General features: G+C 48.1%; 1 protein-coding gene across 1 annotated transcript in view; it reads left to right on the forward strand.

Annotated features, from left to right (window-relative positions):
- Positions 1 to 1,138: 1,138 nt before the first annotated feature.
- Positions 1,139 to 15,641, forward strand: part of GRAMD2A (GRAM domain containing 2A) — a gene marked incomplete at both ends in the record, with an annotated part of 30,344 nt that continues 15,841 nt past the window's right edge. Inside the window, one exon of the mRNA XM_080808629.1 lies at positions 1,139 to 1,179. Coding sequence (XP_080664755.1) covers positions 1,139 to 1,179 — 41 coding nt within the window. The remainder of the gene's footprint in view (positions 1,180 to 15,641) is intronic.

Raw genomic sequence — 15,641 nt, forward strand, 5'->3', positions numbered from 1 at the left:
CCCGGTTCCTCTCTTTTCTGATGGGGGTGGGGTGAGGGGTGAAACCCACCCTCCGAGTAGAGCGAAAACGGCAAGAACCTTGCACCTCCTGGTGGTCACTTCTGTGTGGCGACCCAGGCCACCTGCCCTCCTGTCCTCTATGGGGTACAGAGGTGCTGGGAAAACAGGAGGAGATGACTGTCTAGAGATACGTACCCCTTCAGCACCCGGAGGAGGTGGTAGCTGGGTCTGTGAGCCTCAGCTGGGACATCTTACTGGCTTATTTGGACCAAAGAGGAGAGGGCAGCGACAAGGCCCCTCCCTTGTGCTCTGGTGGGTTAGATCCTCACCAGCAGATGTCCCTAGTAAGGGCACTGTAGGAGAACACCAGGTTCTGCTCAGAATATTTCTCTCTGGGCTCCCTTTGTGCCCGACTATCTGCCAGTACCCTCCCCCCTTCCATGACAAAACGGGGCCAAGGGGCTCAGGTTTAGGAAGGGAACGGAATCTGGCTTGCACCTTACTTCTCCGGACCCCTCAAGAATCAAGCCCTACCTGGTGGGAGGAAGCACTGGTCTTGAAGGTCGGGTGGGCTCCAGGAATGGGGCTTTGGCCTCATTCTCAAGACCCAGCATATTGTCTCATCGGGCCACTCAGCTTTACCACTAGATTCCTGGCCATCAGTCCCTCCCCAGGACCCAACTTGGAAAAATGCGCAAAAGCATTCCGCCTCCCGGGCTGTCCAATTTCCCGACTATCCTGTTTAAAATGTCCTGTGTTCCCTAACTCCTGTCCCGTCGGTGCTGTGGGGAGAAGCTGAAACCTACCCTGGAGCTCAGAGTCGGGAGGGTTTAGAGAAGGACGAGAACAGGTTGCTGCAGATGGCTGCCGTAGGGCTGAGGAGGAAGAACCTGGAGGGGACCCAAGGCCTCTGCTGGGAGGGGCAGGAGGTGAAGACCCAGGCCCGGGTTACCGGGACTTGCGGGTCTGGAGGTACTGGTAGAATCTGCGCAGACCTCGGGGCAGAGAAGCGGAGGAGGAACGGCCAATGGGCGGGGCCCGTCCCGCGCGAGCAGCCAATGGGCGGGCTGGGGCGGAGGCGGGCCGACGAGCGCCGGGTCCCGACGCGCGGTCCACGGCGCTTGCTGGAGGCGCCGCGATGACCGCTCTGAGCCGGGGCAAGGCCTCCGAGGCGGGCAGGTAAGGGGCTGAGGCCCGCGGGCTGGGCTCGGCGGCGGGGCGGGGGCTGGAGGGTACCGGAGGCTGCCGCGAGAGGACGCTGCCCGGCGGGACGAGGCGGCCTCGGGGCGCCCTACGCCTAGGCACATTCTGGCCGCGGGGCAGGCACTTCCCGGCCGCCGGAGTTTGGGCTCGGCTCCAGAGCTGCGCAGCGCGGGCCCGGGTTCCTCCGGGGGCTGCGAGGTGTTGGCGAGGGGGCAGATGGCCCCGCTTTCGGCGCTGGGGGATGAGAGAGGTCCGGGCGGCATCAGGATGGACACCCTCCGTGGGACGCCTCTTACCGCGTCTCCGCCACCATCGCTATTCATTCATTCGTGTACTCATTCATTCATTCACTCACTCACTCATGCCCCAGCCAAACCGATTCCCTCGTCCTGACTGCCCTCACCCAAAGTCTGGCGCTTCCCTGCTGGCCCTCGGAGGGGTCAGCCTCTCTCTTCTCCCAGCGGGTCTGCAATTGTAGTGGCCCGCGGCGGCCCAGGAGGCAGCGTGGAGCTGTCCCGGCACGACGCAGCCGCGCCCGTGCTCCAGGCCCGTCCCGATCGGGCGCGCTGGGGCCGGTCTCTCAGCCTGGAGATCTCATCCAAAGCCTCTTTGGGAGGAAGCAAAGTTCCTGCGGCTGGGAAAGGGGCAAGGAGGTTGGGCAGGCTGGACGTGGTGTTTCACGTGACAGCAAGAACTGTGTCCTCTGCACCTTGAGGTCTTGGGTGCTGCTGGCGGGGTTATTTAGGGAAGACAGAGGCAGTGAATGAAGCTGTAACAAGTTCCTACGCTTGCCCAGGTCCCAAGCCTCACAGTGTGAGCTCTGGAGGGCGGCCTGGCTCCCCTGGCCCGCTAGCACTGGGGAAGGTAGGATGAGTGTGTGAGTCTTGTGCCCACTCTACACAGGTTCATGGAACTGGCTGAATCCTCAGGGGCTCCCTCTGCCCTGTTTTCAGAGGCTGGTGGGTCTCTACCCAGCCTCATTTGCCCTTACTTGGTCTGTCTCCCCACTCCTCATGGTTGTTTAAGGGTGCCCCATCCTTGCGGGTGTCAGGATCTTAGGGAATAAGAGAGGGCCCTGACAATCTGTGAAGTCTTTGCCCCATGTACACCTCTAGCTGGCTCCAAGGTCCAGCTCCTTTAAAAGATTTATAGGCTTGAAGGGAGAGGTGGTGTAGAGAGGGTGTCCCTCCCATCCTGCAGTGAGGGGGTCAGTATGCCCTCTCCCCAGTTCTCTGATTGTGTTGGCTCGAGTCCAGCCCATTCTGACAGGCATGGTTTGAGGTTACAGTTTGACAGGACCACGTAAGCAGTGAGCATCTCTGGGGCAAACGGACAGGTCTAGAGGGCAAAGCTGTTAGAGGCTGCCACCAAGCCTCCACCAGAGTTTGGGCTGGGACCAAGTTGAAGTTCTTCCTGACTGGCCTAAACGAGACATTTGGGGATTAGCCTAGAGGGGACAGCCTGGGCGACTCCATGCCTTGATGTTCCAGGCTGCATCCACATTTCTGAACTGAGATGAGTCCTCCCGCAAGAGCCTTAATGCAGACCAGAAAGACCCGTGTGCCAGTTCTCCCACCGGGGATGACCCCCTGAGGTTGGGGTCGGCAGGACTCAGGGTGGGTTTATGCCAGCCAGCCTCCCTGAAGCTCTTCCAAGTGCCTGCTTGGGGGGTCTGCCCAGTCCTTAACCTGGTGAAGCTGTGGCTTTGCCGGGCCCCCCACCCCCCAGCAATGCCACATACCGTATTTATCGGACCAGCACGAAGAGCCTTGCTCTGGGAATCAGAAGTGAGTTCTAAGGCTCATGCTGTTCTTATTTTGCTGAGACTTGGGGAAAGTCAGGTCCCCTCTCTGGGTCTGCTTTGCCGTCATCATAAGGTAAGGAAATTGGATTGTAGGCTCCCAAGGGCGTTCTCTATGATGTCATTCAGTGATTCTGTTATTTGCCTCAATTTCCCCTCAATTTCTGATGGTATTTTATTTCTTCACATAATTTCTTCTTTGCTATGACTCCCTACAGAAAGTCCATGAAATCAAGGGGTGCCCGGCTGATTCAGTTGGTGGAGCAACATGACCCTTGAGGCATGAGTTCAAGCCCCACAGTGGGCATAGAACTCACTTAAACACACACACACACCCATGAAATGGAAAACGGAACAGCATTCCACTTGGTACAGTGGCCAGTGTCTGAGTTTGGACACCAGGAAATAACTTGCTTTTCTCCTTTCCTGAAAAGTGAACCTAGGCCCCTACATTTCTGCCACTGCCTCTGGTGCCAAGGTTAAGTTTGGCATGAAGTCAGTCTGGGCCACTGTGCTGCTATTCACCCAGGCTGCAGGGCATCAATCTGTCACTCTCAGTCATCACCAACCTTTGAAGCTTTGATGAAACCCCCAGGTGTTTACTCATGTAGGAGAGGAAGGTGGAGGGGAAAGCAGGGACCCCTGGGAATGGAGCTTTCTGTGTGATGAGGAGTAATTGCCCCCCACCCCCCACCCCAAGGAGTACCTGTGTGCTATAGCATAGATTCCAGAAGGAAAGTTTTTTCCCCAAGAATGTAAACCTCTCTAGGGTAAGCTGTTTCCACCCTTCTCCCGGCCACAGCTACACATTTTTACTGGCTTAGAAATGCTTGGTCCTGGGGCGCCTAGGTGGCTCAGATGGTTGAATGTCTGCTCCAGCTCAGGTTACGATCTCCAGGTCCTGGGATCCAGCCACACATCCGGCTCCCTGCTCAGCGGGGAGCCTGCTTCTCCCTCTCCTTCTGCCTCTCCCCCTGCTTGTGCTCTTTCTCTCAAATGAATAAATAAAATCTTTAAAAAAGAAAGAAATGTTTGGTCCTAGTTTAGGACAGGAGTTTTAATAACCCGTGGAGACTGAACCACTCTTTGAGTCCCAGTCGTAACCGCATGTTTCCTCAGCCAATGTTTAATATCTCTTAGAAAATCACAAGGTGAGTTTTTTAAACAGACGCATTTCTGGCTGCCACTATTTCTTTCTTTCTTTTTTTTTTCTTTTTTTACTTGAAAGTCATCTCTACACCCAAAGTGGGGCCCGAACTTAGAACCCTGAGATCAAGAGTCACACGCTCTACTGACTGAGCCTGCCAGGCGCCTGTCGGCAAAGCATCTGACTCTGGGTTTGGGCTCAGGTCATGACCTCAGGGTCCTGTGATAGAGCCCCGTGTCACACTCAGCACGGGGTCTGCTCAGGTCTCTCCCTCTCCCCAACCCCATCCCCACTCTCTTGCGCTCTCTGTCAAATAAATAAATAAATCTTAAAAAAAAATAAAAAAAATTAGTTTAAATCAAACGCAAATTCCGTTTCCTCCTAGCAGGTTGATGTGGCACAGCAATGGTATATTAAATAATTGCCAAAATCCAACCGGCATTTCATTTCTTTGGCATCCCTCTTGTTCTCTGGGAGCAGCCTGGGTGGTATGCCTCAGCAAACAACCATGACCAGTCCTAAGGATTTTCTCTCTCTCTTCTGTGGAAAAAAATTTAAAAGTTTCTTTTTTTTTTTTTTAAGATTTTATTTATTTATTTGACAGATAGAGATCACAAGTAGGCAGAGAGGCAGGCAGAGAGAGAGGAGGAAGCAGGCTCCCTGCGGAGCAGAGAGCCCAATGTGGGGCTCGATCCCAGGACCCCAGGATTATGACCTGAGCCGAAGGCAGAGGCTTTAACCCACTGAGCCACCCAGGCGCCCCCAAAATTTAAATGTTTCTAATAGGTGTCAACATTTACTGGATTACTCAAAACCTACCCATACCAACCCAGACCACACAAAATGCTATTTAAAAATAAGTTTTGAATTTTGAAGGACTGTCCAGAAATGTTATTTTAAAACAACCCAGCGACAGGGGTACCTGGGTGGCTCCGTTGGTGAAGCGTCCGACTCCTGGTTTCCACTCAGGTCATGATCTCAGGGACTTGGGATCGAGCCCCATGTCGGGCTCCCTGCTCAGTGGGGGTCTGCTTTTCCTCTCTCTCTCCCTCTGTCCCTCCCCTTGCCCATGCATGAGTTCTCACTTGCTCTCTCTAGAATAAATAAATACATGTTTTTTTAAAAGATTTTATTTATTTGACAGAGAGAGAGAGCACAAGCAGGGGGAGTGGCAGGCACAGGGAGAGGGAGATGCAGGCTCTGCGCTGAGCAGGGAGCCCGATATGGGGCTCAATCCCAGGACCCAGGGATCACCACCTGGGCTGAAGGCAGACACTTAACTGACTGAGCCGCCCAGGTGCCCAATAAAGAAATCTTTTTTTTTTTTTGTAATATTTTATTTATTTATTTGACACAGAGAGAGAAACAGTGAGAGAAGGAACACAAGCAGGGGGAGTGGGAGAGGGAGAAGCAGGCTCACCACTGAGCAGGGGACCCAGTTCAGGGCTCGACCCCAGGACACCAGGATCATGACCTGAGCCAAAGGTAGATGCTTAACAATTGAGCCACCCAGGTGCCCCACAAATCTTTTTTTTTTTTTTTAAACAAAATTCAACAACCCAGCGACATTTCCTCAGAATTGATATTCATACTGGGCTTCCTTGACTACCAAACAAGTTGAAAAATGTTTACATTTTTCATCGTTAAATCCTTTTATTGTAGAAAAATTCAAACATATATAAAGAGAGAGAATAGTATAATAAGAAGGATGTGTCCATCACCCAGGTTCAAAAATTACCAAGTTATGGCCAACCTTGTTTCATATGTACCTTCCTCCTCTCTCACTCCTGGATTATTTTGAAACAAATCTAAGATATTATTTTATCTACAACTATTTCAATGTGTATCTAAGAAGATAAAGCCTTTATTTTTTAAAGATTTTATTTATTTACTTGAAAGAGACCAATAGAGGGAGAGAGAACACAGAGGAAGAGGGAGAGGGAGAAGTAGGCTCCCTGCTCAGGGGGCCCAGTGCGGGGCCTGGGATCATGACCTGAGCTGAAGGCAGACACTGAACAACTGAGCCACCCAGGCGCCCCGAAGATAAAGCCTTTAAAAAACATAACTACAATACTGTTATCACACCTAAAAAAATAAAACTAACTCCTTAAAATCACCAACAAGTTAGCATTTAAATTTCCCCCATTGTCTCATAAACGTCTTTGTACCATTTGTTTAGTTCAATAAGGATCTGAATGAGGCTTAAGCAACTGGTTAACATACTGAATCTCCACACCTATGTCTCTATAATCTTTTGTAATCTATAGGTTCCCCTTCCTCTCTTCTTCTTTTTTTTTCCTTGCAATTTTTAACTAATCTCTATACCCAGCATGGAGCTTGACCCTTGGAACTAACCCTAACCCTAACCCTAACCCTAACCCTAACTCTGAGATCAGGAGTTACACGCTCTCCTGACCAAGCCACCCAAGCGCCCCTAGCTTAAATCTTTCTATAAAGAATGTCCTTTCTTCAGCTCTTTGGTCACTGAGGTATAGCACCATCAGTGGAGATCTAGTTTTATCAAGGAAGGAACAGGATGACAAAGGTTTGTTCCTTGGTGAAGGATCACTAGTTACAACGAGGTCCATTTAGGTGCTGGAAAGAACATTCTAACAGAACTTTCTGCATGACACACCTGAAGGATGATACTCACATGCAGGCACACATTTTAAAATTTCTTGTGCCTGATTGCAACTTTACCTTCCCCCCTCCCCCCACCCCTCACTGGACTGTTTATTTCCTTATACCAAGCTGCTTGATGTAGATAACACTGAATGAGATTTATTCCTTCCTTTCTTCCTTCCTTCCTTCCTTCCATCCGCCCTTCCTTCCTTCCTTCCAAGATTTTATTTATTTGTCAGAAAGAGAGAAAGAGAGCACAAGCAGGGAAAGCAGGAGGCAGAGGGAGAAGCAGGCGCCCTGCTGAGCAAGGAGCCCCGCAGGGGGCTTGATCCCTGGACCTTGGGATCGTGACTTTAGTTGAAAGCCGGTGCTTGACCGACTGAGCCACCCAGGAGTTTCAGTTCTTGTTTTTGTTTTTCTTGTAAGTCATTCTCATATTTGGATGATCTATGGTAGAATAATTGGAAGAAGCTGAGCGACAGACCCGGATTCAAGTCTTTTCTCCACTACTGAGTTACTACTGGCTCTGAGCCTCCCTCTGTCCATCCGTAAAACAGAGTCACATCCAGCTGGCTTCAGAGGTTGTCCGGCCGGCCGTGTAAGGGTCTGAGACACAGTAGGTGCTCACCAAAGTCCGTTTCCCTGCGGTGCTTCCAGCTTTGAGAATCTGAGACCAGACCTCTGCTGAGCCAGACTCAGCCTTAAGAAATCTCAGTCTGTTTTCCTTTTGAAGGTGCAAAGTTTATTTTTCTGAAATAAACTTTATATTTTGAGGTAATTGTAGATTCACATGCAATATTATGACATAAGACAAAGATCTCATGAACCGTCCACGCAGTTTCTCCCAGTGGTAACATCCTGCATAAGGAGAAGCAAGCAGCATGGTCTCTCAACCAGAAAGTTGATATTGCTATAACCCATTGACCTTCCTCAGATTCCACTGGCAAAGTTCATTTTTAACATCAAGATTTCTTTTTCTCTGACGATTCACAGACCTGTACCCCTGGGGATAAAAATACATTATATGTTTATTAAAATAAAAAATTTAAAAAAAAAGAAAAAAAAGAAAAAAAAGATTTCTTTTTCTCTTGGATTCTAAGCGTCTTCATGTAAGAAGAATGAGGTTTTAGAAATCTGGAGTATTGGGGCGCCTGGGTGGCTCAGTGGGTTAGGCCTCGGCCTTCGGCTCGGGTCGTGGTCCTGGGGTCCTGGGATCGAGCCCCGCATCGGGCTCTCTGCTCAGCGGGGAGCCTGCTTCCCCCCACCCTCTCTCTGCCTGCCTCTCTGCCTACTTGTGACCTCTCTCTCTGTCAAATAAATAAATAAAATCTTAAAAAAACAAAAAAAAATCAGGGACGCCTGGGTGGTTCAGTGGGTTAAGCATCTGCTCTCAGCCCAGGTCATGGTCCCAGGGTCCTGGGATAAATCCCCACACTGGACTCCCTGCTCAGCCCGGAGCCTGCTTCTCCCTGTCCCTCTCCTTCTCCCACTCCCCCTGCTTGTGTGCGTGGGCACTCTCGCTCTCTCTGTCACATAAATTAATAAAATCTTTTTTAAAAAGAGCAAAAATCACCCTATAATTCTCAGACAAGATATAATCACTGTTGTTTGATATATGCCTTTTGGTATAGAAGGTTAAATTTTATAAATGGATTCATTATATCTTACTTACTAATCTGTACCTACTTTTCACTAAACAACACATTATGGGTCTTTTTCTCTATGAGCCCATGCAGCGATATCCCACTATTTTAGTCAACTGCATAGGAATCTATGATATTGATAGAATATTATTTAGGTATTTCCACTTTTTCATCATAATTGTCAAACATACAAATATAAATTTCTACCTACTTGTCCATTTATTTCTTTATGCCAAATTCTGTGAGATGGAGTTCTTGGATCAAAGGGTCTGTAGATTTGTAACACAGCCTTGGTGGTACTGAGCACTCCAAATTTTTAAATGTTTGCCAATAATATAGTTATGAAAACTATTTCTTCTTTTATAACTTGCCTGTTCAATATTCTTTGCTCACTTTATTTTATTTTTATTTTATATATATTTATTTTCGAAAAGATTTTATTTATTTATTTGAGAGAGAGAGACAGAGAGAACAAGAGCACAGGGAGAGGCAGAGGGAGAGGGAGAAGCAGGCTCCCTGCTGAGCTGGGAGTCTGACATGGGGCTCCATCCCAGGACCCTGGGATCATCACCCAAGTAGGAGGCAGACCCTCAAACATCTGAGACACCCAGGCGCCCCTTTGGTCACATTTCTATTAGATCATTTACTTCCTCTTACTGACTTGGATGAGCTCATTTTATGTTTAAGGCGATCAATTCTTTGTTCAAATTTTGATGTACAAAGTTTTTACTTTTTATGCAATTATGTGTTTTATGTGTTCTGGGTTTTATATCTTGCTTAGAAAAATCTTTATATCTTGCTTAGGATAATCTTTCCTGGGGTGCCTGTGTGTCCCCGTTGTTAAGTGTCTGCCTTCAGCTCAGATCATGATCCAAGGGTCCTGGGATGGAGCCCCTTGTCAGGCTCCTGCTCAGTGGGAAGCCTGCTTCTCCCTCTCCCACTCCCCCTGCTTATGTTCCCTCTCTTGCTACCTCTGTCTATGTCAAAGAAATATATGAAATCTTTTTTAAAAATCTTTCCTAATAAATACTCTCCTCTATTTTGTTTTAGTTCTTTATTGATTTAGAAAATGTTTGGATGTTTACTCTCCTTGGAATTAATTTTTGTGAATGGTGTGAACTACGCAGGTGCCCCAATAGCATTTATTGGACAATCCATTCTTCTCTTTCTTATTTGGAACACCTTCTTTATCGTGTACTAAATTCCCAGATAGCCATAGATCATGTTCTGGACTCCTTTTTTTTTTTTTTTTTAAGATTTTATTTATTTATTTGACACAGAGAGAGAGATCACAAGTAGGCAGAGAAAGAGGATGAAGCAGGCTCCCTGCTGAGCAGAGAGCCCGATTCGGGGCTCAATCCCAGGACCCTGAGATTTATGACCTGAGCTGAAGGCAGAGGCTTAACCCTCTGAGCCAGTCAGGCACCCCATGTTCTGGACTCCTTGTTAGTATCTGTTCATCTTTCCTAAGCCAGTAAATACCGTAGTATTTTGGTTTTTAAAATTTAATTTAATTTTATTTAAATTCAGCTAATTAACATATAGTGCATTCTTAGTTTCAGAGGTAGAGGTCAGTGATTCACCAGTTACATGTAACACCCAGTGCTCATTACATCTCGTGCCCTCCTTAATGCCCATCACCCAGTTACCCCATCCCCCTACCCCCCTCCCCTCCAACAACCCTCAGTTTGTTTCCTGTGAATGCCATGGTATTTTGATTGCTCTAGCTTTGTAGTTTGTTCTGACATCTGGTAAGGCAAGCCCTTGCATTAAATTTGAGATAAATTCTCTCTTTTAAAACTTTGAATCTTCCCACTCAAGAACATTTATTCAAGTTTTCTTTTATGTCTTTTTTTTTTTAAAAAAGATTTTATTTATTTATTTGACAGAGATCACAAGTAGGCAGACAGGCAGGCAGAGAGAGAGAGAGGAGGAAGCAGGCTCCCTGCAGAGCAGAGAGCCCGATGTGGGACTCGATCCCAGGACCCTGAGATCATGACCTGAGCCAAAGGCAGAGGCTTAACCCACTGAGCCACCCAGGCACCATTCTTTTATGTCTTTTAAAAAAGGTTTGTGGTTTGTGGTTTTCTTCTCATGGACTTTCAACATTTTAAAAGTTTATTCTTAGGTATTTTATATGTGTTGTTTCCATGTGAATAGAATCATTTTACCAAATATTTCATATATATAAATATATATATATCTTTATATATATATAATATATAAATATATATGTAACTTTTTTTTTTTTTTTTTTTTACTGTGGGTCTATGGAGAAACTACTTTTTTGACTTTTGTGCTGACCTTATAACCCCTAGAATAATAAACTCCATAAGAACTCAGTATATGTCTACCTCACCAAAACTCTGCCTAGTCTACTGCCTAAATATAAGAATGTCTGGGCCACTTTCTTTTGTTTTTGTTTTTGGGTTTTGTTTGTTTTTTGTTTTTTTTTAGTTGATTATGTATTCTCTAGATAGTTTATCATCTTTCAAATAAAAATTCTCTCTTTTGGGGGGAGCGCCTGGCTGTTGAGTCAGTGGAGCATGCCACTCTTCTCTGGGTCCTCAAAGACCCACTTTGGATGTAGAACTTACTTGAAAAATAAATAAATAAGAAAATTTCTCTCTTTTTAGTGTCTAAACCCTTTCTTTCTTTTTCTTGCTTTTGTGCAATGGCTAGAACGTCCAGAACATTGTTGAATAATAGGGGTGAGAACAGGCATTCCTATGGGTGTCAGACAATCTGGAGTTCTCCCTGGAGGAAGAGGCCCCAGAAACCAGCAAGCCGCATAAGACTAGGTCATGGCTCAGGAATCTGAACCCTTCACTGCAGCACAGTCTGGGGGAGCCCAGTTGTCCAGCGCCTGCGGCAGGGCACGAGCCAGACCCTGCTTTGGGCCGTCTCAAACACGGGCCAGCTACCAGGTTGGGTGCTGGACACCGACCCCAAATGGGACCTCGGATGAGGGGGCGCTTCATCCTTTTTCGGAGAGGCCGGAAGGTGCAGCGGGGCTGCTGCATTCGGGGCAGCTGCATTCGGGGCAGCATCTCCCGCCCCGTCTGCGTCGCCTTTTGCTGTCCAGGCTTCGGGGCCCATCGGCCCACTCGGAGGTTGGGCTGGGCCGGTGGGCGGGATTCCTGGCGCCGGGCCGCCGCCGCGGGGAGCTGGCGCTCCTTGTGGGGCTGGAATTCTGGGTGTGGCCGCCCTCTGGCGCCTGGTGACCCCGGGCTTCCCAGCCCCTGCCGAGGCAGGCGCCGAAAATGGACGGTGCCTCTCGGGCTGCGGCTCGCGCGCCAGGGGTGGAGGAGCGGCAGGTGAGGACGCCGTGGTGGGGTTGGGGGTGGCCCCGGCAGTGAGGCTTCGGGCGATGGCAGCGCCCTCCCCGCGAGGAACCTTCTCCCGTCCTCCGGCATCTCGGCATCTCTGCCGACTTTCCTGGGAGGAAGGCAGTAGGATTCCAGGTTGGTGTGAGCCGGCCCACGACTTGTGCTCAACGACATTCCCACTTGTACTCAGAGACCTGTCCTCACGGCCGTCCCTGGGGTGCGGTCACCGGCCTGGGAGGGAGGAGGCAGGAGCGGGTCTTTAGCACCTGAGTCTGGATTCATACGCCACCACCCCACTACCCCACCGACTCACATACCCCACCACCCCACCACTCCACTACCCTACTACCCCACTGAAGGGACCCATTCTGTCCTTGCTGCTGAAGCGACTGCCTTCAGTCTTCCTCCTACCTGCCTCGCAGCAGACCACTGATTCCCATTCCTCCTTTTGACACGCTCCCTCGGCTTCCATGACAACCCCTACCCTTAGTGTTCTTTCTACCTCTTGGCTCTCTCCCTCCTAGTCTCCTTGGGGGACTCTCTCCCCCACACAATCTTTCAGTGTTGTGCTTCCTCGGGTCCCAGATTTCTCTCCTCCCTCAACACCTCCTTGAGATATAATCCACATACCATAAGATGCACCCTTTTACAGTGTACAATTCAGTGGATTTAATGTATTCACCAAGTTGCACACCAATTCCAGAACAGTTTAATTCCAGAACAGTTTCATCACCCCCAAAAAGAAACTCTACCCACATTAGTCACTTCCCATTTCCCTTTCCCCCAGCACCTTGGCAACCACTAATCTGCTTTCTGACTCGGAGGTTTTGCCAGTTCTTGACATTTCCTGTACAGGGAATCATAGGTTTGTGGTCTTTCGTAACTGGCTTCTTTCACTTAGCATAATGTTCTTTCATATTGTAGCTTGTATCAACGCTTCACGCCTTTTCAGGGCTCAGTAATATTCCATGGTGTGGATGTACCACAGTTTCTCTGTTCATCAGTTGATGGGTATTTTGGGGCTGTTTCCATTTTGGGGGCTCATTATCATAATGCTGTGAGCATTCTTGAAAAAGACTTTGTGTGGACATGTGTTCAGTTCTCTTGGGCTGCATACCGAGGAGGGCAGCTGTTGGGTCCTGAAGGAACTTTGTTTAACCATCTGACGAACCAGCAGACTTTTACAAAGCAGTCGTACCATTTCACATTCCACCAGCAATGTACAAGCATTCAATTTCTCTGCATCCTCGCCAACACCTAGTACTGATTATGGTCCCCCAATGAGTGTGAAGGGGTAACTAATTGTGGTTTTGATTTGCATTTCCTCGATGGCTAATGATGTTGAGCATCTTTTCGTGTACTTATTGCTCATCTGACATCGCCTTTGGAAGAATGTTTATTCAAACATGTACCCATTTTTAGTAGGATTACTTGTCTTTATCATTCAGTTGTAAGATTCATTTCTTCTTATGGGTGCCTGGGTGGACACTCTTGGTTTTGGCTCCAGTGCTGATCTCAGGGTCATAAGATTGAATTGTGAGTTGGAGCCCTGGGTGGGACTCCACTCTCAGCAGGGGGCCTGCTTGGATTTGTCTCCCCCTCTCCCCGTGCCCCTCTCCCCACCTCCTGCAAGTATGCTCTCTTTCTCTCTCTTAAATGAATAAATACATCTTTTTTATTTTTATTTTTTATTTAAAAAATTTTTTTTGTAAGATTTTATTTATTTATTTGTCAGAGAGAAAGAGAGCACAAGCAGGGGGAGCAGCAGGCAGAGGGAGAAGCAGGCTCCCTCCTGAGCAAGGAGCCCAATAGGGGACTTGATCCCAGGACCCAGGGATCATGATCTGAGCCAAATGCTTCACCAACTGTGCCACCCAGGTGCCCCTAAATAAATCTTTAAAAAAAAAAAAAAGAGGTCTTTAAAAAAAATTTATTTTAACTGTGATCAAGAAAAACACATAACATAAAATTTATCTCTTAACTATTTCTAAGTGCATTTGCATCCTTTGGTAGTGTTAAACATATGCATGTTGTTGTGCAACCCATCTCCAGAACTTTTTCATCTTGCAGAACTGAAGTACCCATTAAATAGCTCTCCATCTTCTCTTCCCTCCAGGCCCTGGCAACCACCTTTCCACTTTCTGTTTCTTTGAATTTGATACTCTAGATACTTCACATAAGTGGAATGATACAGTGTTTATCTTTTGGGACTGGCTTATTTCACTTAGTATATTTTCAAGGTTGTAGGAGTTCTTTATATATTTTGGATATTAGTCTCATATCAGATATATGATTTGCAAATATTTTCTCCCTTTCTGTGGGTTGTCTTCACTTTCTTGGTGATATCATCAGCACAAACCTTTCCGATTTTGATAAGGCACGGTTTATCTTTTCTTTGGTTTCCTGTGCTTTAGGTATCATATCTTAAGAGACTGTTGCCTAATCAAAGGTCGCAAAGATTTACACCTGTTTTCTTCTGTTATAGATGGGTGACATAAAAACCATCAACAGAAGATTGTCCCTATTTCATTGATACTTATCTCTGCTCCCCCTTCCCCACCTCCTTTGGATGACTTTCAAGCAAATCAATGTGTCAGAGTGATGATCTCTTTAAGATACAAATTTAGTAGTGGATTTCCTAGTTTAAATCCCTTTATAGATTCCCCATCGCTTCTAAGAAAATGACAGAAACCCTTATTGGAGTGCACAAGGCCCTGCATGATCTAGCCCTGCCAACCCCTCCAGCCTCACTGCTCCCCACTTCACTACTTCCACCCTCCAGACAAAGGCTCTGTTTATGTTCTTCATACATGCCACACACTCCGGCCTCAGGGCCTTTGCACATCCATCATAAACCCTCTACAAGGACCCCTCTCTAACTCTCTGCAAATATCCTCCCCTATCTGATTAACATCCACTGGCTATCAGCTCAAAATGCCACTGCTTCTTAGGGAAAGCCTCCCTGCTTTCCACAGCTGAGTCAGGACTCCCTGACAGAGGTCCAACTAGGACGCTGGGCTCTTCTTTCATAGCATAGCTGACACAGTTATAATTATGTATTGATTTATATAAATATTTGTTTCATGTCTGCCTCTCCCACCAGGCGTTTTGGGGATAGTAGTTTGCCTTATCCTTCTTAGTATACACAGCACTTTCACAGAGCTGAGCAAACAGCAGACATTCAATTGGTGTTTGTAGGAGGGAGGCAGAGAGGCTGGCAGCCCTTTGAGGACTGTGGTCCTGCCAGCCTCTCCTGGGATAGGGGTTCTCCTGACCACAGGAGGGTCAGTGGCTATTTGTAGTTCACCCAGTTCCTCGCTCTGCTTTGTTTTCCCCTCATACAGCCCTTGCTTTCCTTCCTGGGCTGAGGCTTTCTCACCCCTTTGCAGAGAGTAAGTGAGGCCCAGAGAGAAGTGGCTTCTCCAAGCCCCTCTGCAGTGAGAAGTACTTCCAGGCCTGCCTCTGTGTCTCCCAGCCACCACATCCAGGCTCCTTCAGGACCCCAAGACACCTTCCAATCTGCCCTATGCCCTGAGAAGAGCCCTGAGGGTCCACAAAGCTGGTGTGATTCTGAGGTGGATATCAGGGGCTAGTTGGAATCAGGGTGCATTGGATGGTGTCCACGGATGGACAGAGAAGGCTTGTCCCGAGAGCAGCCACACCTCCTGGCAGCCTTGACTGGGGATGGGGAGGTATCTGAGCGCCGGGGTTGGCCTGTGGGCCCTCCCTCAGCAGGCTTAGCAGAGGGCAGCCCCCAGGAGCACAGGAGTGCTCTGTTTTTTAATGAATGCAAGTCTGTTTTTCGACCTGAATGACCAGCTTCTTGTCTGGAGACAGCCAGGCCTGAAGTGGCTGGCCAAGAAAAAGTGGTCTGTGACCAGGTCCAGGGGTGCTAG

Source organism: Martes martes, assembly GCF_963455335.1.
Source record: "Martes martes genome assembly, chromosome: 7".
Lineage (NCBI taxonomy): Eukaryota > Metazoa > Chordata > Mammalia > Carnivora > Mustelidae > Martes > Martes martes.